At 45.2% G+C, this 27,513-nt stretch overlaps 2 protein-coding genes across 6 annotated transcripts; one reads left to right on the top strand and one right to left on the bottom strand.

The window, feature by feature from the left end:
* Positions 1-516: 516 nt before the first annotated feature.
* Positions 517-27,477, bottom strand: TK1 (thymidine kinase 1; the record flags this gene model as incomplete). 2 transcript variants are annotated; one of them, XM_081849983.1, is made up of 7 exons in its annotated part: positions 517-1,706; positions 1,841-1,960; positions 2,043-2,132; positions 4,251-4,344; positions 4,648-4,761; positions 5,460-5,491; positions 27,168-27,477. In XM_081849983.1, the coding sequence occupies 7 exons, from the start codon at positions 27,189-27,191 to the stop codon at positions 1,518-1,520; spliced, it is 663 nt and encodes a 220-aa protein (XP_081706109.1). In that variant the 3' UTR covers positions 517-1,517. The 2 variants fall into 2 exon arrangements, with proteins under 2 accessions (XP_081706109.1, XP_081706110.1); XM_081849984.1 differs by lacking the exon at positions 27,168-27,477 and adding an exon at positions 6,051-6,116.
* Positions 17,153-25,068, top strand: AFMID (arylformamidase). 4 transcript variants are annotated; one of them, XM_081849942.1, is made up of 11 exons: positions 17,153-17,506; positions 19,936-20,026; positions 20,586-20,690; positions 20,858-20,906; positions 21,022-21,107; positions 21,188-21,260; positions 21,451-21,548; positions 21,693-21,771; positions 22,434-22,566; positions 23,633-23,737; positions 24,665-25,068. In XM_081849942.1, the coding sequence occupies exons 1-11, from the start codon at positions 17,477-17,479 to the stop codon at positions 24,692-24,694; spliced, it is 879 nt and encodes a 292-aa protein (XP_081706068.1). In that variant the 5' UTR covers positions 17,153-17,476; the 3' UTR covers positions 24,695-25,068. The 4 variants fall into 4 exon arrangements, with proteins under 4 accessions (XP_081706068.1, XP_081706070.1, XP_081706071.1 ...); XM_081849943.1 differs by having other exon boundaries at positions 17,333-17,506; positions 19,860-20,026; XM_081849944.1 differs by lacking the exon at positions 22,434-22,566 and having other exon boundaries at positions 17,307-17,506.
* Positions 27,478-27,513: the final 36 nt, after the last annotated feature.

Here is a 27,513-nt window from a genome sequence, read left to right as displayed (position 1 = left end):
TGGAATGCGAGATTTTATTATACATCCTCCCCATGGCTTCAGGAGGGGAGATGTTTATGTGTGAACCCAGCTATGTGACCGAGGGCTAGCTGTGGGAAAATAATTATGCTGGCTGTAGCAAAGCAGTGGTGTAAGGTCTTGGCACCTACAGAAACAAGTACCATAAGCCTTATCTCAGCTCCTCTTTTTAGGCCGCACTTTTCACCTCCTGCTGTTCTGGGGTTTTGGCCAACCAAGCACTCTAAACAGCTGATGCTGTTTCTCCCAGTGCAGCTCTTAACATGAAAGGGTGCCTGTACTATCGGGAGAAGGAGTATGGGCATTTTCAGTGGTGGTCCTACAACAAAAGTTTCCTAGCAAGAGGCCGGTCATCTTCAACACTTCTGATGGGGAGGGGACTGAGAGCTGGATGTCTCCTACAATCTAAGTGGGTACCCTTTAAAAACAAAATAGACACCTTGCTCTGAAGCCTGGTGAAATGATGGTGGAAATCAATAAAAAAGGTCAAAGAAGACATTCAGTACTAAGTTATTTATTAAAATAGCCTGATGAATAAAACATTTTTCTCTTAATTGATCACTATGGGAGAAGGCAGCAAACATTCATGGGAAACAGAAGTGGCAGCAGAACAGTCTTAGGGCATGTTTTAAGTGCAAAACTGATGGTTTGCTGAATCAAATGCAGAAATAGCTACTACCATTCATCATGCAGAAGACAGTAAGATCAAACTGCCAGAAGTTATACGACAGGTACATGCCCCAAGTTTCATATATAATGAACATGATTGACGCTCTCGGCCATCCTGAATAAATTAGGAAAGTAAAGGCCTGACACAGGACACAATCTTAAAGCCAAGACTACAAAGAACATAAGAATTGCTTATTGCCCACTTCTGGAGACACATATCTACCAAACCCTTCTACAGAAAAGCAGAGGCCTCATAAATTATGCAGGATTAATAATAATTTTGTTAGTTTGGAAGCCTCACAGAACTATGCTATATACCCAACACGTAGCTAGATGTTAGACCAGAGAGATACACATAGAATTGAGGCAGTTAGTCTAGAGTTGAACATTATGTTCCATATTCCATGTTCAAGAAGGGTGAAAGACTGGGAAAGAGACTAGCCCTTCCAAGGTAAACTGTTTAACAAGGACACTGGTGTTTGCTGAAATAAGAGACAATGGCTTTAAGATATAAATAATCTAGTTTGACTAGGAAACAGGTTCTGCTAGTGAACATAGAGGAAACTCCCAATTCTATGAGACAGTAGGAAGTCTTTCCCCATAAATGTGAAGCCACTAAGAAGTGAGCTTTCGGTTTTTAGCACACCTAAATTATTAGCCTTTTGCAACACGCCCCAGCCTCATTTCCTCCTTCAAAAGCAGTTCACTCTTTCTAGTGCTTTCACTAGTATTCTCCTTTGATCCGCACACCTTTTTAACGGTATAGAGTTGGAATGAAGAACAGCACATCAATTAACCCCACTGAAGAAAAGGGCTGTTACTTTCCTAATTCAGTGTGATGGGCTCCACTGCATGATTTGACGAGCAGCCAAAGCCTTTCGGGAACCAGCGATATCTAGCTGCTTATTTCCTCCCGGCAGATTCTCTTTGTCGTCAGTTGCCTGCTGCTGCGGCCGCTTCTTGAAGTAGCAGACACGGCAGACTGAATGGTACTTGTCTGCTCCTCCTATCACTTCCACCTAAAGAAGGAGAGAAGTGTTAATTACTCAACAGGTAAAAAGCACTTTTCTGCTGTCAGGCTGATAGCAGGCACATCTCTGCCTCACAGATGGAAAGGAACCTTTCTGAGAAGGAAAGTACAGTGGACTCTTACCTCCTTCTCTGTTCCCAGGCGCTTTGTGTAAGAGGCTTCACGGTAACATTCCATGCAGACGGCGTTTAGTTTCACCACACTCTCTGCTAAAGGGACCAGCTGCAAGATGTTGCCAAAGGCCTGCAGTGAAACAACCAGATGCAACGTTGGGTTGGGACACATACCAGCCGGAAGAGAAAATTAAGAATTTAGAGAGGTTTACCTTTCTCTGGAAGGTTGCATCAAGGGCGGCCACAATGACAGTCTTCCCCGCATTGGCCATTGCCTCACAGAACTCTACAATGTCTGGAAACTAGACAGGAACAGAGGGGAAAAGTTATGTTCCTCCACAGTGGACAAGTCGTATCTCTTAGAAATTCATAGGACTACATGTGACACAACCAGTTCTTTGTTTGTGAGGAGATGGTGGCATTCTTAAGAGTATTTGCATGGTACTCTTACAGTGAAAGCCTATGGGGTGGGGAGAATAGCCAATGTGGTGTGGTCTCTTGCGGTTGCTGAACTACAGTTGCCATCAGCTTCAGCCAACATAGCCAATGGTCAGGATGACAGAAGCTGTAGCCCACCCTCATTGGCTAACTACGGCCCACACATACCCATTCAGAAATTAGCATTCATTAGGACTTGCTCCCAAGTTACCGGATTTTTCGCTCTATAACACGCACCTGACCATAACACGCACATCGTTTTTAGAGGAGGAAAACAAGGGAAAAAACATTCTGAATGAAACAGTGGATGTATCATTTTTGGGCTTCATGCTGTGGCCACAGACATGTGATCTGATGGTGAATTTGGGGTGACCCAATGCAAAAATCCTGAGAATTCCTGTGGATCCTTTTGCACCATTGCAGCCCCAGGCAACAGTGGGTGCGTGATTTTTTTGGTGCAGGCTGTAGCCATGGACATGCTATGTGATCTGATGGTGAATTTGGGGTGACCCAATGCAAAGATCCTGAGAATCCCTGTGGATCCATGCTTTGTAACCACATTTTTGCACCATTGCAGCCCCAGGCAACAGTGGGTGCGTGATTTGGGGGGGGCAGGCTGTAGCCATGGACATGCTATGTGATCTGATGGTGAATTTGGGGTGACCCAATGCAAAGATCCTGAGGATCCATGTGGATCTATGCTTTGTAACCACATTTTAAGTGGGGAGCGAAGGAAAAACAAAGAAGGGACATGAGAGGGGTGTGCAGAGAAGCAGCTGGCTAAGAATGCAGGAGAGGGATTTAATGGGAGGGAGGAAAGAAAGGCAAAAGTTTCCCCCCACCCAAGCCAGCCATCTCTCTCTTTCTCTCTCTCCCTCCCTTCCCCCCTCTCTCTCCCTCCCCCCTCTCTCTCTCCCTCTCCCCCAGCAGCACAGAGAGGAATTCCCCTCTGCTTGCCTGGAGGGGAGGGGCTTTCCCTGCTCTTTGTTCCGTTTCAGCAAACACAGCAACGAAACAGAGGAGGGTGGGCAGTAAGACCCTGAGGCAGAATGCAGGAAAGCAGCCGCTTCCTCTTTTCAGGTTTCGCTTCTCCGTGCAGCGTGCAGTGCCGCGATTTGATTTTTGCCTGATTTTTCGGCTCCAGGGACCACACATTCGCTCTATAACACGCACAGACATTTCCCCTTCCTTTTTAGGAAAAAAAATCTGCGTGTTATAGAGGGAAAAATACGGTAATAGTACAGGTATAGGACTGTACCTTAACCCACCTATGTTTAAAGCGAAGTTAAGGGAGCCAACAGGTCTCACGTTCTCTAACTGAATACTTTAAGGTATTCCCTGATGGGAACCCTATCTGCTACTGCTAGAAAGGTCTCAATTATGGGAGGAAAGGATGATGGCTTGGTGATAGATCACATGCTCTCTCTTTTTTTTGCAGAAGGCCCCAAGATCAATACAGTGGTACCTTGGGTTAAGTACTTAATTCGTTCCAGAGGTCCGTTCTTAACCTGAAACTGTTCTTAACCTGAAACACCACTTTAGCTAATGGGGCCTCCTCCTGCTGCTGCTGCACCGCCGGAGCCCGATTTCTGTTCTTATCCTGAAGCAAAGTTCTTAACCGAGGGTAATATTTCTAGGTTAGCGGAGTCTGTAACCTGAAGCGTATGTAACCCGAGGTACCGCTGTACTGTTCTGTGTAAAAGAGGACTGCAATCCTACATCTACTCAGAAGTCCCAAGGAGCTCAATGGGGCTTATTCTAGGAGAATAAAATGGCAGCCCAAGTCCCCATAGAGCTGTGAAACAGACTTATGCGGTAGTGCTTGACTGTTGACCCAAGCCAGATTTATTTTATTTATATATTGTTTATTTTATAAACAAGTATGCCAAGATTTCTCATGTCATGTATCACAAAAATAGCATAATGTGGAAAAAATATCTACAACATATGTTTCATTAGTCAGAAAAGATAAAAGAACTTACAAACTGGCCTTCATCAATGCCAATCACAGCAGCGTTAAGGGCCTCTTGATGCACATCTTTGAGACAACAAGCTGAATAGGCTTCCATGGTATTCCTACATAGAAACAGAAATATTTGTGATAATTGGATTGCTTTGGTTATAAGCCTACTCCATGGCAGAGTTCACTTTCCAGTGGCACTTGCAGAATGCTCTCGAATCTAAATAGCAGCTACGTGAGAGAAGACTTAGACAGGGAAGATGCTTGAATCCCCAGACTGAATCCCCTGAGGTCATATATTATAAAAGCATTACTGTGCCAACAGTTTAAGATAACAGTTTGTGAAAAATAGTGTGCCTGCTTGAAATTTCCCAAGCATATACACTGTATAGATTGGCCCTGACATTTTAGCAATTTACCTGTCATGTGTGGAGACACCATTGACGCAGTAGCGTGTGTCCTTGGAATACTTGATCAGCAGACATTTGTACTGTGCAATTTGGAATCGACGGACCCGGCGCATGAGTTCAGTGCTGCAAAACAAGAATGGAGATGTCCAGTGGCAAGCATAACCCAGGAAAGCCTAAAGTGTTTCTGGTCAGAGAGAAACAAGCTCTTTTACTAGAAGGGCACATGTGGCTCTATTGTGAGCCAAAAAAGCTGCAGCTGCTACATGAGGGAAATTACAAAAGCACAAGACTGACTGCTTTAGTCACTTCATTACTAAAGATAACACCTATAATTATGCAAAACACATTTCCCTTCCAGCTCTGGCAGAGACAATGCATTTTAAGACATTGGCTTTTGTTCTACAGAAGGCAGCACTATAAGTTTAGAGGCGAAGAATAAAGAAATGGCAATTGCCTCTATTCAGTCCATGGGATCTACTCCTTGCCCTACAGTCTTGATTGGCTAGGGCATGGCAAGGTTTCATTTGATTTGTCTGCCAAATGGCACAACCCATTATTTGCTCTGGTAAGAGCAAATAATTGAAGGATCTGCAGCCCATTAGCCCATGCCTTGATATATTTTCACCTCTAGCTTACTGACTGAGGAAGGAAGAAGTAGCGTAGTGGTGATCAAGCAGGTAGAACTCCAGCAATTTGTGCCTCTTGTAGTATCCATGTTACATACAGATCCATGTTACAACAAAACTGGTGTGCTAGGCCCAACATCCAGATTACCATTACAAATAATAGCAGCACTTATTTCAAATCTGCAGTGTACATACCTTTTCCCAGAGAACATGGGTCCGAAAATGACCTATAGAGGTGGAGGGGAAAATGGATTTAGGAATGTTCTCTTCTTAAAGCTAAGTACCAAATATACAGGTTGCAAGATGAAGGGCTGCAGTCAGAAACAGGTTGTTGAACTAGATTGAGCTCCTTTTAAGCCAGCAATCCCTACAAGAGCCCGTCCGTTATCAGAGGCAGCAGTTCTCTAAATGCCACATCCCAGGAATCCCAAGAGGGGAGATGGCAGTTGTGCCCATGCCCTTCCCATCTGCATCGTGAGAACAGGATGGTGGGCTAGAGGGGGCCTTTGGTCAGATCCAGCTGTGCCCTTCCAGCGCCCTCACGCAGCCTTTACTCCCATTCGGAGCCGGAGAGGCGAATATCGCTTTCGCACCCCCAGTTCCGCAATCGAGGTTGCTACCCCAAACCTCTCCCTCGCTCTCCTCTCCACTACCCCGCAAAGCCAAGGGCCCCGAAAACATCACTATAAAGGCGAACCTCCAGCCTCAGAACTATCAGCCGCTCCCCTTAATAAACCCCTCCAGCTCAAAGCTCTGTCACATACAATGGCACCAACTTCTACGTGCCTGGATCTGGCCGCGGGCCTTGAGGGGCGACCCCGGCTGCACTCCCGGCATCATCAGGCAGTTCATGGCTCCGATTCCAAGTCCTTGCCCGGGCAGATCCACCTAACGCCGGCCTTTCTTTCCCTTCGCGCGCCTGGCTCCGGCAGTTTTTATACCCGGGGCGAGCACTGTCCAATCAGAACAGATCGCGCCGTTCCACAGACTATCAAAAGGAAACCCCCTCCGCCCCTTGGCCAATCAGAGTCAAGGCGGGAAAAAACTTTCTTGAAAGTGTTTGGCAAGGGCGGCGTAGGCGCTTAAGCTATCTCCCGGCATGCTCTGCGAAAGTGAGGATTTTAATTTTTTTTAAGGGGCTGGGGAGGCGCTCGCGTCCGGGCTCCCGTCATAGTTCCTCTTTCCTGACTTTTTTTTCCTGCTTGGCAGTCGGAGAGCAGCGCCTAATATCAGTTCTCCAGCTTTGCTTGTGCAAAGGTTGCCACGTTTTCCTTTCATCATTTCTGACCTCTCATTAACCGAGGAACCCGCGCGTATTCGCTCAAGGTTGTGTAATTGTGTTTAAAAATGGGTGTGAGTGGGTTTCAGCCACAGCTTCCTTGACCCAGAACTTGTGCCCTGCAGCAGCACCCAGCAGAGACTCATCCAGTCCATTGCCAGAGTTGCAATAGTCTGGGTTGCAAGCAAAAGCGAAGATTGGCACCATTTATTGTGCTATCGCTATTAAGCTTTAACATGCCTCAAGGCTCTTTTGTTTTGTTTAACCCTGTTCAGTCTGCCATCTCCATCTTGAGAGGGAGTCTAGATGCATATATTACAGTACAGCAACATGTCCAGTCCCCTCAACCCTTCCTCATAGGACATTTATTTGTGTTCAGGTGCTCGGAAAGTAATATACAGGTGTGTCCTGTAGGCAAATATTCCATGTGATGCAAACTGCTGAATGTGAAATATCTGAATCGGCACATTCCTTTCCTGTTAAAATAAAAGTGTGTATTAGTCTAGAGCAGGGTAGCCCAACATCTGGCTTGAGGGCCACATGCGGCCCTTAATGCCTTTTTTTGGTAGCCCTTGGTAACATTTGACACACACACACACACACACACACACACACCTCTCTTGCTGCCTTCCCAAAGCCCATGAGGCTTGATGGCTCTGACAGGGTCCCAGAGTCCTCCTTACTTCTTCCCAAAGCCAATAAGTGCTTTCCCAGCTTTGGGGAGGTGGGGACCCTGCCAGAGCCTCATGCCTCCTTCCCAAAGCTTGGTGCCTCTCTTAACTAGTTTTGGAAAGTCAGTGCGAGGGCTGGGCAGGGGCATTACATTTTGGCCTCGCTCCCAACCCCACCCCTGCCCCGTACAACAAAGCAGTGTGCAGCCTGTGGGTTCTGGTATGAAAGGTTGGACCACCCTGGTCTAGAGAGTCATTCTTCCTCAATAACTCAATTTCTTTCTACTTGTTACTCAGACACCTTCACTTACCCATCAGGGACATACAGTGGTACCTCGGGTTAAGAACTTAATCCATTCCAGAGGTCCGTTCTTAACCTGAAACTGATCTTAACCTGAAGCACCACTTTAGCTAATGGGCCTCCTGCTGCCGCCGCGCCACTGCTGCGCGATTTCTGTTTTCATCCTGAAGCAAAGTTCTTAAACCGAGGTACTATTTCTGGGGTAGTGGAGTCTGTAACCTGAAGCGTCTGTAACCCGAGGTACCACTGTACATACTTGATCTTCATTGATAATTTCACCCTAGGACATCTCATTTGGCCACATCATACCTGTATGATGCATCTACTTTTCTTTGGTCTTTCTCTAAAATTTCCTTCACACAGCCTCCCTTATACAAATAGAAAATTGACTTCCAATGATGTATTTTTTTAGATAGTGGGGGATGTGTTTCTTTTTAAAAAATAATCTATCAATTTATAACTGACACTGAATACTGCAGGAAAGTAGCAAAATTGATCACCATGTTCTAGTTCTTTATTATTTCTTGTATAGGCTGCAGTAGAGTGTTAAACGTGTTAAGACTAGACCCCCCCCCCAAAAAAAATCAACCCACACACTATCTACCGGTTGCTGATTATCCAGCAGCTGCCATAGTATGATAGTACTGCATGCTAACTAATTTTCTTTTTCACATTTCCCCCCCTTTTTTCCCAGATGTGATTAAACAGCTGTCCCATTTGAATCATAAAATGGGAAAGCAGCACCTAACAAGGATTTGCAATGTGAAAGCTATTATAATTACTGATGTGTTCATTTATAAGGGTAAAAATTGGAGTGTTTCACAGTGAGGCTTGGCATATTTCTTGGTATATTTGCATATTAAGCTCACTAGCACAACATTGTTGTTAATGTTATCAATATAACCTTCTGGCCTTTTGGGAATCTTTGTGGTAGCAAGGATAATTGCTCCTCTCATAAGGTTTGTTTAAGGGGTGTCTTACCTGTCACCTTCTTAGATTTATTCTCAGATGAGATCCCCAACCCCCGCTCACAGTGAACTAGCTCATTTCACAGCATAAAAATCTTGAAAGCTTTGCCGAGTGAAAAATGTTATAATGAGTTGATTATATTGTGACTGGAACACATCAGCAAAGGTGGGAAGGGTCAGATGAGGGATTTTAGCTGAGATCTGAAGAAGGAAGGAATAAGAACAGAGCGATGAATAGTGGCAGCAAAACAGCAGAGAATTGGGGGGGCAGGATAGGAGAGGTTTTATGCCATAGTTTCACAGAACCAAAGCCCCATCAAACTGCCTTAGCTATTTGTGGGGAAATTTAATCAGACACTTTGTTCTTTTAAATACCTGGATTTAGTAGGTTAGGGACAGGGGATTTGCGGCCCTCTGGATGTAACTAGACGACAGTCACATAACCCTCACCAGTGCCATGGTACCTGGGGCTGAAAGAAGTTGCAGACCAGCAACATTAGAGGGGGGGGGGAGATTTCTCATCCCTGTAGCAGGTAGGTAGACATTCAGTACTACTAGTTCATTCATTCCTGAGTGCCTGTCTTGATGCAGCCAAAACTGCACCAACCACAACACAAGAGGAAGGTATCAGCAGGCTTGGAGGAAGACACAAGGTTTGCAGAAGTACCAAAAAGGGTGTAGGACACCAAAACCAACCCAGTGAGGATTGAAAATGCTTGGTGGGTATGGAATGCTAACTGATGGGAGGAGAAATGTAGGAAACTTGGGGGGGTGGAATGGAGTACCCTGGGAGAAGGGGTGGCTGAGTGGAACACCATGCAGTGTTATGTACTGAGTTGAATAGGATCCAAAAGGCAGCAGTCTGATTGGTCCTAGAACAATAGGGTCCAGAATGCAGCAGTTTGATTGGTCAACAGGAGCGACCCAATACAGCTCCAGGTGGAAGTGAATTCGCAACCAGATTGGCCTACAGGTGAATCCCGGAATTAGCCAATCACGTGGGGCCCATTGTGTAAATAATGTATATAAAGCAGACATTCTGGGGGAACTTCCATTCCTCCTCACCACTATGAGCTGAATAAAGAGCATGAAATCCACTCTCGACTCCAAGACCGTTTTGTTGCAGGCCCCACCTTGTATACTTAATGTCAGGAGTGGTCAGTGTGATGCAGCAGAACTGTAGATCAGCCCTCTTGACACAGGCTGGGTAGGGTGGCAGTGAAGTTGGGGCTACCTGGACCCACCAGCAGAGCCATTCAGGCACTTCCGCTGGTATGTCTGCACAAACCTGACCACCACCACAACCCCCATTTGCAGGAGCAAAGTTCACTCCATTTTCAAGGGAGCCGCATTATGCAAATATGTGTGAGGAAGTACTTTCTCAGATTCACTCTGCATTTTTACAACAGCAGGAGAAAAGTGCATTTGAATCCAAGGAGAAGGGACGGATTGCAGAGTTGTTTCGCAGCACACCGCCGTCATAACTAAAAAGAGCAATGAGAAACTATGGAAACCGGAGCTATTCAGGAGTTATGTTCCTTTCTAAGTGGGTTATGCTGCTTAAAGCATATCTGAGGTCGCTTTGATCTTACATACTTTGGCAGCCAGGACACAGATCCAAAAATAGTATCCTCGAACTGAGCTGAGAGTCTGCATCAATGGTTGTTGTTTTTTAAGTGCATCGGAAAATACAAGAATTGCTACATTGGGTAAATCTTTTTCTGAGTATTGTTACGGCAAAAATCTGGGTGCGAGGCTGCTCTGCCACCCAGCTCATCGGACTAAGTCCGTGGGTCCCTGCGGAGGAAAATGAGCTCAGCCGGAGACAGGAGCAAACTGCAGAAGATCCAAGTTTATTGCGCAACAGGTTCAAGGCGAGATTGAACAGTGAGAAAGGGGTGACATGAGTTTTTGAAACTCCCTCCATGTCCCAGAATACAGTGCAAAACACGTCATGAATACATCACAGAAAGGTGGGGTTACACAGATCAGCAGTTCAGTAAGGTAGGGGTTGCACAGATTAACATATGGAGGAGGGAGGGGGGAATATGCAGAGCTGGAGATATGCACAGATAAACACTTCCTGGGGATGAAAAGACAATGGTCTCAAATATGCATAGTCTGCCACCTGACATTGTCTGGAGGAAAGGCTGATCAGAACAATTTGAAAGGATTAAGGTCTTGACACTTTGCTTGAGGGATTATGCTGGACAGGGGAGATGTGATGGAGTCCTAGAGTAATTGAGCAAACTGGCACGCTGATTTTCTATGAATTTTATAGATTTTAGTCCCTTTTGACAATTGGAAATAAATTGATATATTGTAGCGAAGAAGAAGGTGAAGAAGACATGCCCCCCCCCTTCCGTAACAGTCCCCCATTCGGAGATAGATTTGCATTAAAGTTCTGTAAGAACTTGCAAATCTTTTCTCCGCACCCTAAATCTCGGTGAAGGTAGGGGTGCCGTGTGAGTGGGAATAGGCCCTAATGGAAAAGGAGGTGGGTTGAGCAGGGCAACAAAGGAGGGAGCAACACGGACCAAGACAATGTATGTTTACGTTATATAGATATGCACTAAATAATAACTTTGTATCTATCGTACTAGATGTGTGGGTTTGTGCAAACCTGAAGGGGACTTGCAAATCATGCCTCTTAAGGCCATTTGCAAGTATAGTAGTGCAGATAGCCGGATATAGGATATCGCATAAAAGGACACCTGTTGTATTTTGTTCAATAGTGGTCTATGCTTTACATTTAGCAGGAAGGTCCACTACTGACTGAAAAAAATGCAGTTTGCTTTGTCCCCCGCCATTTTTGTGTTCTCAGGTGTCAAGGTAGCTTTTCTGTGGTCTCACAGTAGTGGCAATCCCTGGTGAATCCACTTAGGGCTTTCATATTAACCATGTTGCCTGGCACTCACCACAGCTGCCACAGGTTTGCACACGTCCTGAGGGAAATGTGCTTGCCTTGGCTTCCTATGGGGTTTTATTACTGTAGGCTCAGGTCTTGCAGTCATGGGAAGTTGCTCACTTGCACTTTAAGGACCAAAAGCTAATTGCAGCCTGGATACACTTGCCCAATTCAAACTGAGTCCAATTTGAATTTATCTTTCCCCATGGTTCTCAACTCTTCAAACCAATCTGTTAAAAGAAAACCATTCTTAAAGGGGCACTTGTCGAAATAAGTCAATTTAACTGTATAAGGGATCATTCCTGCTAAACCAAAGCATATCCACCTTCATGTATCTTAGAAGCTTCTCCTTGGTAAAGTGGGTTTTAGCACATTTTTTAAAATGGGTAGGGAAGTTGGCAGAGTGCCAGGTGAAACAACGAAATATGGTAATAAATTTATCTAAGTCTAAACATTGGACTACATAATATCCTGATCTGTTAAAAGGTATAAAATGTATGAGGATCCTCCACTGGGGTGTAAGGAATAAGACATTAGACATAAAACACTTACACACAAAAATAGCCACAAAATAGCCCCCCCATTTGTGGAAATGACACACTGTCAGACACATTTCAACATTCCTACGTAATAACACATAATACAAAACAAACTAATTAAATATCAGTTGCATATCTTGAGACAATTGGGATATTTTATATATGTATCTTGAGGTTCAAAAGTCAGAAAATGTCCTTGTAATTCAACTCCACCCCCCTTTGTCAGCCCCACTCCCCCCGGCAGTCTATATCCTTTGAAAGAGACATCACTTTGAAACTTTGGTGTCTTCTGTTGTGGTGGCGAAGTCTTTCATTGGATCTGTAATAACACACTTGTAGAAGTGATATCCTGTAAGGGCAGGGCGGACTTAAAAGACACAGTTAAAATAATAATAAAACACACACACACACACACACACACACACACACACACACACACACAATGACCTATGAGGAACCAAAATAAATAAATGCTAAGACACAGAATTTTAAGAAATCTGAAGTAACAATGAAAATAAAAGAGTGTTTCTTGATGTGACCATATCGGCTAGAATGTTAACAGCAAAATACTGGGAAATGACTTAATACCAAGAAAAAATGAATGGCAATTTAAAGTTGTGCAAGTACCTTGAACTAGCCAAAATGACAGAATTAATAAGAAATGCTCAGGCAAAAGGTAAACAAATACCATTCCACAAACAATGTTTGGTTGTGCTTCGATTAGCTTCATAGACATCATGGAAAAACGGATTAAATAAATGAAAACAGATTATTTGTAACTTAAAAAGTGTCAAAGCCACGAAGAGATGGAAGTCACTAATACAGCAGGGATTTCACAGAACAGAAAGAAAGTTAATACAGCAGGGATTTCACAGAACAGAAAGAAAGTTAATACAGCAGGGATTTCACAGAACAGAAAGAAAGTTGTTGTGGGAGAAAAAAGGGACAAACACTTTGTTATCGGGGTTCACATATCCTGTTAAAAGGGAAAATTATTTCATGTGAGAAGCCTATCAGGAAATGCTGTTCCTAAAATGCACACAAACAAAGTCTGTGATTTAAATCCCATTGAGAGGTGGAATTCTTTGATATTTACCTGTGAAAAGAATTTGGCATGTTAAGATTTCAAACTTGGGACACATTAAGGGTGATTTCTCTCAATGGTTCCAAGTTTTACATAAACCTCCTCTCCCCCTCCTTCCTCTCTCTCTCTCTCTCATTTCTTTTCCTATCCTCTTTTTTTTTTTTTTTTTTTTTTGCTGATCTAGTCTCTGTGCATGTGTGGAGTTCATGTCTCAGCAAACCTTTTATACTATTGAAATGTTGCATCTTTTGGCAAAATTAGAATTTGAATAAGGGAAGGGTAAGTAGATTTTAAAAGAGGGTTAGATTTAAAACAAAAGAGAGAAACTCAGCAATTGAAGTATTCACCAACAAAAGCTAGCAATTTCAGCCCAAGCAAAGCGACTGCTTCCTTTATGTACAGGAAAGGGCTAATATCCCTCTGGCCATTCGTGGAACAATGCCGCGCCCTTATATATGGGAAATGGCCAGAGAGTCAGAATTCATAGGAATTTTTATTTTATTTATTATTATTTTTTTTAACATTCTAAGTTTTTCGGCCTTACCATTTGCAGACAAAAATTTTCCTGCCCCTTTATTTACAGGATTGGTCAAGGCCCATATGTATTTGTCTTATTTTTAAATAGTAGACAAAATGATAAACACTGTAATCACTCAAATGCTTGATATTACCAGTTGTGCTTCAAAACATCACAGCTTCACCTCTCACCTTTTAAAACTAGAGAGCAAAGCTAGGCTGAATTTCAACTCCATCACCACACCAGAATTTAAGAATTACCCTGCGATGCTTGCGGACACATGTCCTTCCACACAGCCACAAATTGGGAGAGTTGAAAGGGACCCTGGGGTCATCTAGTCCAACCCTCCAAAATATAGGGTTCACAGCAAGATTTCACAGCAAGATTTGTACTACACACACATACTTATGTACACAGGCACTACTGGGGAAGAGAGCACAATCAGTGCTCCTATCATGTACTAAGGAAGAAGAAAATAAAAATTCCCAACTTTATACAGAACCCTTTAGCAGATCTTGAGATTAGTTTGAGTTTACTTCCTTAGACGTGCAAGTTCCTTAGAGTGCAAGTTCCTAGACAAATGATCTTTAAAGAAAGATTGAAGTGAACATTTTCTTAAGATAGGGAGAGGATCTCTTATAAAGCATAGTTAAAACAGCCATAGATTTGATTTAAAGGGAATACAAAAGTGACAATTTTTCCTGAATTTGCAGAGGAATAGTAAACCTAATCTATGCCCCCCCCCTTTTGCAGTTTCCTTTAAAGGAAGCTTACTCAGAAGTAAATTTACCTGGCACAGAAGAAGAGAAAGGGAAAAAAAAAACCCTGAAAGAGACAGAATGAAACGGGGGGGGGGGGCATTTTCTAAGAAAAGAGGCCTGATATCAGGAGCCTTACAATAACTCTTCTGTCCAACCAAATCAAAGTTAAAACTGGACTCAGATATTTTCTTAGAAGGAAGACCATACTTTCATAGGCATGTGCTTCATGAAATAAATACACTGCATTTTAGCTTGAGAGAGCAGTTGTGCTCGACTACGCTTTTGCAGCAGAAACATCTAATTCACATTAGAAACATTCACATTCCAGAAACATTAGAAACATTAACATTCCAAAATAGACTGTGGACTCACAATCTGAAAAGTTGCGGCAGAGCACGAGGTGGGGTAAACATTTGCACCTTTCATTCTCATTTTGTCTTATTTAGGACTGATAAGGTCCAGCATGGCTTCCTTAAAAATTAAATTTTGAAGCAAGCTTACAGTTTAAACTATGCGCGCTTAAGAAAGGCAGTCTGTCAGAGACAGAAGGAACAGACAACACACATAACAGACAACATGTAAACACACATATTCCCATATATGTATTAACACACAACACACATAACAGACAACATGTAAACATATATACTCTCATCCTTTAGTTGGTTATTGCAAGGAGTTGGGCTGCTTCCTTTAGCTTCATTAAGTGAAATTAGTAGGAAGGTCCCACATGGTTTTAAGAGCCTCCTTGCCTCTTCAAACACCACCAGTTAACCAGCCGGCCAACGCAATTCGGGCTTGGCGGAGGCGGTGCTGGCAGGCCAGATTTCAGAACAGAGGTTCTCTAATTTTGCTTCGATAATAATTTGTGGCCAGGAATCGTCTTCCAATACGTGATGACAAATTGGAGAGGAGAGTCAGGGTCCTTCTGAGACTGAGATGGCTTTCTAGAAGCCTTCTTCCCAGAGTGAGCCCGCTCGCGTTTGGAAGCCTGGGTACCCATTTTATGTTTTACGCGTGTCTAGACAGAAAGAGGGAAGAGAAAGGGTGGTAAGGATTGGTATATCTAGGAGATTGATATACTTAATACGGGATTTATAGTAAAGAGGGGTCTTTAGTCGCTTGGCAACTTCCTTAGAGGGTTTTTAAAGAGCTCTAGCTATCCAGTATTCCTTCCTATTTCCTTAGTCAATAACCTGGGGTCCTTTTCCACTCTGCCGATCCCGCCCAATTCCTCATGGGCTATCCCTCCTGGCAACCTCCTACCTATCGTCACAAGCTCAGGAAAAGGGGCCCTACTGAACGCCCGCGCCATGCGGTGCCAGATCGGGTGATCCCTGGATAGAGTTTTGAACCGAAAATCCCCCTTGCTTTTGGAAGCGGGCTCACGCACGATACACGTGTTACGTGGCACCGACCAGTGCGGCTGGGATTGATACAGAAAGCAAGACCCCTTCCTGCCCCCTCCGTAAGGGCGCTCGGGAAGTTCGGAAGAAGAACTTCAGCCCCTTGCTTTCAACTGAGATGCCCATTGCGGAGAGTCGGCTGTCTTTCCAAGCCGGGTCTCTCCGTCTTACTTTCGGACTCTCAATTGGTGCAGCTGACTGGAGGGTTTGAGAGGAGAAAGAGATAGAGCTCAGAACCCCCCTTTTGGGTCGAGCAGCAGTCCACGGTCTCTCTCACTAATTGGACCAAGAGACAGGCAAGAAGGAGCAATAGAGAGGAGGGCAGAGAATTCAGTTGCCAGGAGATTTCCACCCCTTTCCCACCAGTGCACTGGATTTTTCCTTTTCCTTATACTCACATGTCTTCTATGATGATCCCCGGATTGATGAATAAGCCGGCTGGATCCCTCTTTGCTCCCCGGCTGAACTCCTGGGGCTTTCGATTACCGCCCGGAGGATGGCCGGGGGTCCAAAGGATCTTCCCAGGCAAAATGGCCTGGTGCCGGCTGAAGATTTCAGGGCCCCCGGTCAGCAACGCGGGAGAACCGCATGCCCCACGTGGGGCGCCAACTGTTACGGCAAAAATCTGGGTGCGAGGCTGCTCTGCCACCCAGCTCATCGGACTAAGTCCGTGGGTCCCTGCGGAGGAAAATGAGCTCAGCCGGAGACAGGAGCAAACTGCAGAAGATCCAAGTTTATTGCGCAACAGGTTCAAGGCGAGATTGAACAGTGAGAAAGGGGTGACATGAGTTTTTGAAACTCCCTCCATGTCCCAGAATACAGTGCAAAACACGTCATGAATACATCACAGAAAGGTGGGGTTACACAGATCAGCAGTTCAGTAAGGTAGGGGTTGCACAGATTAACATATGGAGGAGGGAGGGGGGAATATGCAGAGCTGGAGATATGCACAGATAAACACTTCCTGGGGATGAAAAGACAATGGTCTCAAATATGCATAGTCTGCCACCTGACATTGTCTGGAGGAAAGGCTGATCAGAACAATTTGAAAGGATTAAGGTCTTGACACTTTGCTTGAGGGATTATGCTGGACAGGGGAGATGTGATGGAGTCCTAGAGTAATTGAGCAAACTGGCACGCTGATTTTCTATGAATTTTATAGATTTTAGTCCCTTTTGACAATTGGAAATAAATTGATATATTGTAGCGAAGAAGAAGGTGAAGAAGACATGCCCCCCCCCTTCCGTAACAGTATAATAATAATAATAATAATAATAATAATAATAATAATAATAATAATATATCCCACCCATCTGGCTGGGTTTCCCTAGTGTGAGCAAAATTTAAAGATCACTTCTCAAAAAGAGTTTGTTTGTTTTTGGCCAGGATGGGGGGAATTACCTGGCTACAAAAATAACTTCCCCTGAATTTGTGAACGGATTTGAGCTTGTGTCTTGTAACTGGACGATATCAGTTGCCTTGGGATAGCTGTTTTGGAGTCAGTGCTGAGAGTGAATATGACTGCCCTCCACCTAAATCCCAGCACGGATTTGTTTATTTGTAGAGAGCATAGTTCCCTATGTCAGGGTTTGCTGACCCCCCACCCCGCCCCAGCTTATGGAGCAACCAGTGGCCAAGGAGGAACACCTGATCTGTTCTACACTTTGTACCCAGAGGCTGAATTTGGTCACATGGCTGGCTCTTCTAACTAGTTGCTCTGCAGCACAGAAAACTTGGATGTAAGAAGATACAGCATAGGCCACATCTGAGCCGGTGACATGGGAAAGTGGCAGGAAATGACCAAGGAGGTAAAGGAGAGGGGGGGAGGGAATGGTATTACCTCTGTGTGAGAGAGATTTTGAAATATCTTGTTTTGTTTGAGTTTGGTGGTTACAGCCTGGAAAGGATTTGAGGTGTCCTCTAGAGAAAAAGAACTTCTAGAACAGGCATAGACAAACTCGGCCCTCCAGATATTTTGGGACTACAACTCCCATCATCCCTGACCACTGGTCCTGTTAGCTAGGGATGATGGGAGTTGTAGTCCCAAAACATCTGGAGGGCTGAGTTTGCCTATGCCTGTTCTAGAAACTGTGTTACACTGATGCTGACAAAGTCTCCTTTAAGATGGGGGTGGCAAACCCCTAGCCCCCAGATGTGGATGGACACTCATCATCTCTGACTGTTGGCAATGCTGGCCGGAGCTGATGAGAGTCCAACAACATCCAGAATGCTACTCATTAGCCACCCTTGCATGGAGGACTAGCAGATATATTGCTTTTGTACATCAGATATATGGAAATGGAAATGATATACACAAGGGGAAATGTGGGAGGAAGAACTGTTGGGCAACGTTCAAAAGATACATTATCCTGAAAGCAGAGATATGTCTAAATCGAACAGCTGCATTTCTCAGGGTGGTCTCAGCAATACCCAAATCTTTGCAGGGTTGTGTTCAATATGCACAACATCAATGGGAACTTTTACCCCTAAGGTTTCTTCCTAGCTGTGCAGGGTGGGGTTGAATCATTTGGTAAGTTCTCCCCTGTCCCCATGCACTGCCTTCCTGATAGGGATCCCTGCTCCATGAGAGCCAGTGTGGTGTAGTGGTTAAGAGCGGTGGACTCTTAATCTGGTGAACCGGGTTCGTGTCTCCGCTCCTCCACATGCAGCTGCTGGGTGACCTTGGGCCAGTCACACTTCTTTGAAGTCTCTCAGCCCCACTCACCTCACAGAGTGTTTGTTGTGGGGGAGGAAGGGAAAGGAGAATGTTAGCCGCTTTGAGACTCCTGAAGGGGAGTGATAAAGTAGGATATCAAATCCAAACTCTTCTTCCTTTTTTTAAAAAAATATATTTTTTTTATTGGAAATTTTATTTACAACATAACATAACCCCCCCAACACAGAAATCCACCCCCTTCAGACACAAACACAACAAACAACAAGCATAATTTACAGCAATACAAACAACCAAATAAAATACTTCCTTTATCCTGTTTCTGGCATCCTTATTTACTTCTTATAAGCTATTTCCCTTATGAATAATTATTAAGATTTTCCTAATTATAACTTAAATATCCACAAAGTCTCCTGCAGCCATTAATCAAAACAAGTCCAGGTATGAATTTTAGGGCACTGTTTTGTGAAGTATTCTCTGCATTTTCCCCATGCTTTTTGAAATTCTTGCCTAGTATGATCTCTAATTGCCTCTAGTTACAGATAGGTAGCCGTGTTGGTCTGCCATAGTCAAAACAAAACAAATTCCTTCCAGTAGCACCTTAAAGACCAACTAAGTCAGTTCTTGGTATGAGCTTTCGTGTGCATGCACACTTGTGTATCTGAAGAAGTGTGCATGCACACGAAAGCTCATACCAAGAACTGACTTAGTTGGTCTTTAAGGTGCTACTGGAAGGAATTTGTTTTGTTCTAATTGCCTCTGTTAATCTAGCCAGTTCAATATACTCTAACAGTTTGTCTTGCCATTCCATTTTTGTTGGCACAATTTATTTTTTCCAGTTTTTAGCTATTAGGATCCTTGCCGCTCCTGTAGCATAGAGGAATATTTTCTGATTTTCTCTTGCTATACCTGCGTCCGTTATCCCTAGTAGAAAAGCTTCTGTATTTTTTATAAAGTTATACTTAAACGTTTTTTTAAGCTTATCATATACTATGTTCCAGAAGCTTTTGATTTTTTCACAGGTCCACCAAACATGTATAAGTGTCCCCTCTGTTTTATCACACCTCCAACACAGATTTGTTTTTATCTTATACATTTTAGCTATTTTGGTAGGTGTTAAGTACCATCTATAAAACATCTTGCTTAGATTTTCCCTCATTACTTCACAGGCTGTAAATTTCCAGTTCTTTCTCCATAATTCTTCCCATGCTGTTAAGTTAATGGTTTTCCCAATATCTAAAGCCCACTTGATCATTACCTCCTTGACCTGTTCATCTTTGACCTCCCACTCCAATAATGTATCATACATTTTTGATATTACCTTAGTTTTGTTTTGTAATAACACTTATTCTAATAATGAAGGTTCGTTTGAGAAACCTTCTTCTTCTTCCATGCTGTGCCTGTTATTAAGTAAGAAATGCATAGCTGCAAGCTACTTACTTAGCAATGCTTCATTTGGCACCCTCTCTGCCTGTGTTTCTACTCAGCGTCCTAGTCACCTTACTCTGAGTGAAAAGAGGGCCACTGTGGCTGTGCAAGGTGCCTTGCTTCCTCTCTCTGCAGGAGCTGGAGAAGCAGTACTCCCCTAGCAGGTGGTCTCCACGGCTGGATGCGGATGCTGTGATTGAGGCTCACGTACAGGCAATGAGCGAAGGTAAAGGGTCCCTGGGCAGTCCACTACCCAGCAATAAGTGGGATGGGAGTGGGCAGATCACCAAGGGGCCACTAATCTCTGACAGATCTTCCAGTGCTTGCTGGTTGTTGGCATTCTTGCAAAGAGCCCTAGAGTTGGTGGACCTGGTTCTGATCCAGCAAGAAGGGCATGTTTATCCTTAAGCAAGACTGCATATCCAGGGTCACTGAACATGGATCAGTTATGCTTTAGCAGTTAAGCAACCCTGAGGATGCACTCTGGCCGCAGAAGTTCCTAGTGGGCCAGCTCACCTCCAGTGCAGGAGAGGGGAAAATCTCACAGGAGGTTCTGAAGAGGGATTGGAAAGAAGGCTCTCCTTTGGAACTTGCAAGGAACGTTTCTTCCCCTTGGGACTGTATAGCAGTGGCAAAGCCTACCTCAGTTTTCCAGAAGGTTAGCAAGATGGCATGCAGTTTTGAATGAGGACAGGCACTGACAATCTGAAAACTCCTCTGGAGTGTGGCAGCGCAGCTCAGATGCGGCCAGGCAAGCTGCAAACTCCCATCTCTCTGCTCTGCAGGTACCCGCTGTGCCCAGATTGGCACCCAGACTCTGCTGAATGTGCCCTACGGGTTGGGCGAGGGAGAGAAGCTTGATGTGTATCTTCCTAAGGAACACACTGAAAGTAAGAGTACAGGAGCAGCATGGGAATGATCAGGAAACTGGGATGTTGGTGAAGTGCTGGTTGTGGCGAAGAGCCAACGTCAGAAAGCGAGGGGTGGTACATTAGTGGGAGTTTGTGCTAAGTGATGGTCTTTGCTGCCTGATTCTTTCTCCTGTTTCCCTTTTCAGCCTTCCCTCTGGTCCTATATATCCATGGCGGCTACTGGCAATTCCTCAGGTGAGTTGTGCTGGAGGTTGCCTAGGCCCTGGTCCTTTGACTGCAGGACCCCAATGGGATGATGTCCCACCTAGCAGAACCATCTGGGACTGCTGTTCTCTTTCTCCTCCTCTAGCAAAGATGCTTCAGGCTTTGCTGCGGGGCCCCTAGCGACCCACGGCGTCGCCTTGGCTGCAGTTGGCTATGATGTGGCTCCCAAAGGTACGCAACTGTGGTGGAAACCATTTTCCTGTTCTGCTCTCCTTGGCATCTCATGTCTAACTTGGATATTGTGTTCTCAGGCCAGCTGGAAGTGATGGTCAGGCAGGTCCGACGCAGCGTGGCCTTCGCAGTTCAGCAGTACACAGGGATCAGGTAGGAGGCGCAGACAGGGTGAAAATACAGAGCACCTTGGGAAAAAGAGACCAAGGGGCCTGTCATACCCTGCTGAAGCCCTACAGGGTTGATGGAGGCCCTGGATAGCTTTCCTCTGGCAATTCTACTCTGTCCAACACCTTCAGATCCTCTCACCTGCTCATTTCAACCGCGTCTCATTTGCCTTTAGCGGTGTTTATCTGCTTGGACACTCAGCAGGGGCCCACCTGGCAGCCATGGTGCTCTCTACAGATTGGGCAGAATTTGGTGTTGTGCCAAATATCAAAGGTACTGTCTGGGAGACACTGATCCCATTCCCGCCCCCAGCTCTTTTTACATCTTAGCATTCCCTCTTTCCCTTGCCTGAACTTCATGACCCAACTTGCACCAAGCTGGAGCCTCAGTAAGACATGGACTCTTTTTCCTTCCCAGGAGCCTTTTTGGTGAGTGGCCTCTATGACTTGGAACCCATCACACACACCTATGTCAATGATGTTTTGCACATGAGCCGGTGAGAGATGCATCTTTGAAAAGGAATTCTCAACCCATGTAGGGCAGAAAAACGGCAGTGAGTCCCTTGGGAGCCCCCTACTCACCAACATGTGGCCTATTATTGTTAACAGCCCACGGCAGACCAGTGGGCAGGTTAGCAGCATCTGTGTTGCTAAGCACAATGCAGTTCAAGAAGGATCATGTGAAATAGTTTAGTAAGGTAAAGGTACCCCTGACCGTTACGTCCAGTCGCGGACGACTCTGGGGTTGCGCGCTCATCTCGCTCTATAGGCTAAGGGAGCCGGTGTTTGTCCGCAGACAGTTTTTCTGGGTCATGTGGCCAGCATGACCAAGCCGCTTCTGGTGAACCAGAGCAGTGCATGGAAACACCGTTTACCTGCCCACCGGAGTGGTACCTATTTATCTACTTGCACTTTGTGCTTTCGAACTGCTAGGTTGGCAGGAGCAGGGACAGAGCAATGGGAGCTCACCCCATCGCAGGGATTCGAACCGCCGACCTTCTGATCGGCAAGCCCTCGGGTCAGTGGTTTAACCCACAGTGCCACCTGCATGCTTTCAAAATTGTGCTCTGCCTAGAAATGGCTGCCTTCTTGGCTTATCAGCAAGCCAGGCCACTCTGCCTCTCTTTCATCTCTGTATGGTCTGTGTGTCTTTCCTCAGGGAGGTGGCCTTACAGAATAGCCCTTTGAGGTGTGTGCCTAAGTTTGAGGGCAGGAGAAGCTGCCAGGTACTCATCACTGTGGCACAACATGATTCTCCCGAGTTCCACAGACAGTCCCAGGAGTACTTTGAGGTGCGTTGGCTGATGTTCGCCATGTTGAGTTTCTCTTTAATATTTGGTGGTATATAAGTGTTTTTTAAAATAAAGAAATAATAAAGATGCATCCATGGAATCAAATGATGTGCATCCACACTCCTGCCCATGTATTTAAAGAGCCACAAATGCATGGGTGAAAGGTGAACACTACCTAAGACAGGTGAGGGGAATCTTTGGTCCTCCAGATGTTGCTGCAACTCCCATTCATCCCTGGTCTTTCATCATGGCTGGTGGAAGCTGTAGTTCAGCAACATCTGGAAGGCCAGGGGTTCCCAATACCTGACCTAAAACATTTACCGTATTTTTCGCCCTATAGGACGCAATTTTTCCCCTCCAAAAATGAAGGGGAAATGTGTGTGCGTCCTATGGGGCGAATGCAGGCTTTCGCTGAAGCCTGGAGAGCGAGAGGTGTCGGTGCGCACCGACGTCTCTCGCTCTCCAGGCTCCAGGAAGCTATCCGCAAGTCTTGCACGCCCAGGGGGAGTTCCCCCGGGTGCGCAAGGCTTGCGGGCGGCAGCCGGCAGCACGGAGCATGGGGCGCCCTCCGGAGGACGCCCTGTGCTCCGCACAGGTGTCGGCAAGCCTTGCGCACCCGGGGGATCTCCCCCCGGGAGCGCAAGGCTTGCGGGCGGCAGCCTGCAGCGCGGAGCACGGGGCGCCCTCCGGAGCAGAGCGCCCCTCGCGCCAGGCAGACATGGGCCAGCCCCACAAGCTCGGGGGACAGCGGGGAGGCGCAGCACCGCCATCCCACTGTTCCCCGACCTGGTTTGGGGAGGGGGAAATAAAGGAAAAAATTTTTTCCTTTATTTCCCCCCCCCCAAAAAAGTAGGTGCGTCCTATGGGACGAAAAATACGGTACTTAATATTTGCTTCATACTTCTGGTCTCCCATCTCCCATTGCTCTTCATTATGAATCAATGAGATCACCAACTCCATTCCTTCCAAGTCTCTGCCATCTATCAGAGTAATGCATTAGGGTAAAGGCACTTGCAAGTACTGTGGTGAGGATAGTTTTGTTAAAATCCCTATTGCTTGCCCATAGGCTTTGCGTGCAGCTGGCTGGAGTGCCTCTTTGCTGGACATTGGAGACACAGATCATTTTGATGTTATTGAGAAGCTCTCCCAGGAAGACTATTTTCTCACGCAGGTAAAGGTAAAGGGATCCCTGACCATTAGGTCCAGTCGCAGACAACTCTGGGGTTGCGGCACTCATCTCGCTTTACTGGCCGAGGGAGCTGGCGTATAGCTTCCGGGTCATGTGGCCAGCATGACTAGGCCACTTCTGGCGAACCAGAGCAGCGCACGGAAATGCCATTTACCTTCCCGCCGGAGTGGTACCTATTTATCTACTTGCACTTTGACGTGCTTTCGAACTGCTAGGTTGGCAGGAGCAGGGACCGAGCAACGGGCGCTGGTACACGGGTGCAAATGAGCTGCAATAAAATGATGGTGGCTGTCAGTATATTTGTCACTTGCCATGTGCTAGGAGTAATGCTTCAGGGAGAGCATGACATGCGCTGCATCTGCAGAATACCACATCAAGGAGGACTCCTAATTGTAGCTAAAAGCAAACAGGACTTCTGCATATATCCTTATAATTGAATGTATAAGCTTTGCCATTGTCGTGTAATGTCCAAATCTAGCATGAAGTCAAAAATGGAATGGGCGATAAGGCCTCCTTCACGCAAATATCCAACAGCATGGGAGTCACTTCCTTGTAGTGTGATCTCACATTACTATGGAGCTTAGTGTGAAAATATTCCAACAATGTGGCTGAGGCTGATCACATGGGTCTTCAACATTAGTTGTGGCGCTGATCAGGTGGGGGAAATCCATGAATTTAGACACACCCATGTGTCTGGAATATTCACACACTTACCCTAGCAATGTGGAATATACATGTGTCTCTAAAACACAAATGAGCTATGTAAATACTATGGAATATGGGAAGTGTGTGGGAGGTAGTTCCTGCTCAGGCCAACTTTATAATCACAACATACTCCCGATGATGAGTGAGAAGCTTCAGTGTTGAACCAATTTGTTATGCAAGGGAAACATATTCTTGATGTTCCAGGTGATTTTGAAAATGATTTCAAGAGGCTGATAGGTTGACACAAGATGGAACTCTCAGCCTGGAGTCCCCATATACAGCCATGAGTGGCCATCGCTGACCTTGCAGACCCACCCACCCCAATCCTCCACTCTCTATGCTGTGCTGTTTTATTTCACCCTGGGAATGGACTTCCTGCAATTGCAATTTTATCCAGTTAAGAAAGAACTTCAGAAGACACAAATCTATTGAAATGGAACTTTGAAACATATTATTCCTTGTTGCTTTGGAGGCAATTGACTCTTCAAGAGAGCACACAGTTCCTTTCGCATGGACTGCCTGACACAGAGACAGTTCCTGTCCACTCCTGCGATAAACTCTGTTCCTCCCAGCATGCTGAGAACATTAAAATAACATCAACGCATAAATTACATCTACATTGTGGCAGTTTATCACCTTCCCCTAGGAGATAGTCTGAATCAGTGAGCACAGGCGAGGCATAATTGCTGCATAAATCACCACGTCTCTCAGGGCCTGAGCTGAAGATGGGCATCTTTCACTAACAGCAGTAACTAAACTTTTATTCAACCTTCTAAATCTATATGAAACTGCCTTATACAGTCAGAACAGTGGCACTCTGTGCTTGTGCTATGGAGGCCCATGTCTCTACTCCCACGGGCTCAATGCAGTCTTTGAATCAGGGATCATGCAAGCAGGAAGCTGCAGATTTGGAGCATAGCCAGACTGGAACAGTTCTAAAAGAAAATCGTGGAAATCATGGCAACAACGGCTATAACAACTGTGCTGCGACAGCCGGTTAGTTATGCTCTTGCCTTGGAATGGGCCAAAGTTAAGAAATACATCTCAAGACCTTGCGCAAGTAACATCAGTTGTAATGATTATTGTGCCACGAATTGGGGGATGTCAACAGTCAGAGATCAGATGAGTGTTTAATTACTTTCTCTGCCCCTTTTGCATTCAGGTGTTGAGTGCTGCACAGAGTTATGATAACTAAATCCTAAGAAGAGGCCAATGGCCAGTCTAGCCCAGCATCCTGGTTCACACACTCACTAGCCAGGTGCCTGTAGGAAACCAACAAGTGAGACCCAAACATGAGCACTCTTCCTCCTTGCAGTTCAAAATGCTTTCCTTTCAGCCTGGGCATGCTCCAAGACTCCTGGATTCCAGGCACTGAACCAAGTCTGACCTAATGAAGTATTTAGCCCAGCTTCTTATAATGGCTTTATGCTAACAGAAGCACTTCTGCAAGGCATTTTCAACAATCCCCCCCCCATCAACTGCACCCCTCTGTGCCATATATGCTGTATTGTTCCAGAGGGTCCACCAGCAGTATAGGTACTGGGTGCAAGGAGGATCAGATGGTGCCCTGCTTGTGAAAGCACTTCCACTAGTTGCTACCAGCTGGTGCAAAGCCACCATTGGATACAACACTTAGCTTTTTATTTTTAGAGAGTGTTCTTATACTCTGCTGAAATCCCCCCCCCCACAAGATCGGCCCCATTTAGCAATACACAGTAGCAGAACATAATGTTTAATTTGGCGGAATTAAACCATTGTCTCTGGTTTGCATATGTCAGTACGCCTCACTTCAAAGCACATCTGAAAACCGGAAGTTCTGCGTGGGAGGGTAGATGCAAGTTAAAGCTGATTTTCACAATTCCGATAGCCGGAGCAGGGTGCGGGGAGAATCTGAAGTTCCAGTCCTATATACACTTACCTAGGAATAAACCCCATTTAATTTAATGTGGCATACGAGTACACTGTTAAACTGCGCACCGTTCTATACATATTTGTGGGGGAGCTCTGTTAAAATCAGGCTTGTGCTGCACATCTCCTTCGTTTGTTCATTTCTTTTAAATGGCTGACCTTTATTCCGAAACATTGAAACACATGATTAAGCATGTGTTTGTTTAATATATTTATATCTTGCTTTTCCTTATAGCAGTTGAAGGCGGTTCATAACGAACTATACTAGCAAAAGCTACTGTGATCCAAGTAGAGCAGCAAGCCAAGAGATATTAAAACCAAGAAAGTGAGCAGCTAAGCCAAGTGCCTGTAATAGAAAAAGCACTGCAGCCATAAACTACCGGTACATGCTTACCAGAGATCAATCTCCGTGGAATACAATGGGGCTTGAACATGCAGGTCAGTCCCTTTAATTTTCTGGCGAAGTTCGCCTCTCTTCCTCTAGCAAAACATGTAATATGAATAGAAAGTGAAACGTTGGTTTGCAGTCGGCCGGTTTGCGGGGGGGAGGCATTCCCCAATGCTAACAAAATACCTTCTCTTTGCAACTGCTGTATATGAACAAAACAAACTACTGTAACCCTAAATGCTCGATTTCAACTTCTCAGCGGACTTCTTACACACAGCAGCAGCAGCCCAACTATATTTTTCTCTTTCAAACACCCAGCCTCGTTCTGTTCCAACAGGCACTGAACAAAATTTCGGGGCTTTTTGTGTGTGTGGGGGGGGGGGTGCATTACGACGAGAAAAAGCCCATCACCTCTGTCTGTTTACTCAGAAGCATGTCCCAAGTGTGTTCTCTCTAATATGAAGTTAGGATCGCGGGCTATTTTATTGAAACGATTTTACACGTGTCTTTAGCTTCTTTTCCCCATCACGTGGGAAGTGGGGTTTCTAAATCCATATTATTATTATTATTATTGTTTGGTTTCTTCTGCCTCTAACTTTCGGAAATACAGCCTTATTTGCCTGTTCCAGCAAGAACAACGGAGACCTCATAGAGGCATTTTAAAGAGTTCGTCCTGTCTTGTGTTTCTGGTCTTTAAAACGTGCGCAGTTTTGCCTCTTATTTCCTCTAACTGCATTTTATAGAGGGAGAACTACAA

The sequence above is a fragment of the Podarcis erhardii genome, assembly GCF_964252035.2.
Source record: "Podarcis erhardii genome assembly, chromosome: 2".
NCBI lineage: Eukaryota > Metazoa > Chordata > Lepidosauria > Squamata > Lacertidae > Podarcis > Podarcis erhardii.
Note: the sequence above shows the minus strand (reverse complement) of the source record. Positions and strands in the feature narration are given on the sequence as shown.

Excerpts from the sequence above, each read along its gene's own strand:
- AFMID (XM_081849942.1), top strand. The coding sequence starts at position 17,477 with ATGGGAAAGTGGCAGGAAATGACCAAGGAG. Across the intron at positions 20,027-20,585 it reads CGTACAGGCAATGAGCGAAG|GTACCCGCTGTGCCCAGATT; the intron begins GTAAAGGGTCCC and ends TCTGCTCTGCAG. Across the intron at positions 23,738-24,664 it reads AAGACTATTTTCTCACGCAG|GTGATTTTGAAAATGATTTC; the intron begins GTAAAGGTAAAG and ends TTGATGTTCCAG.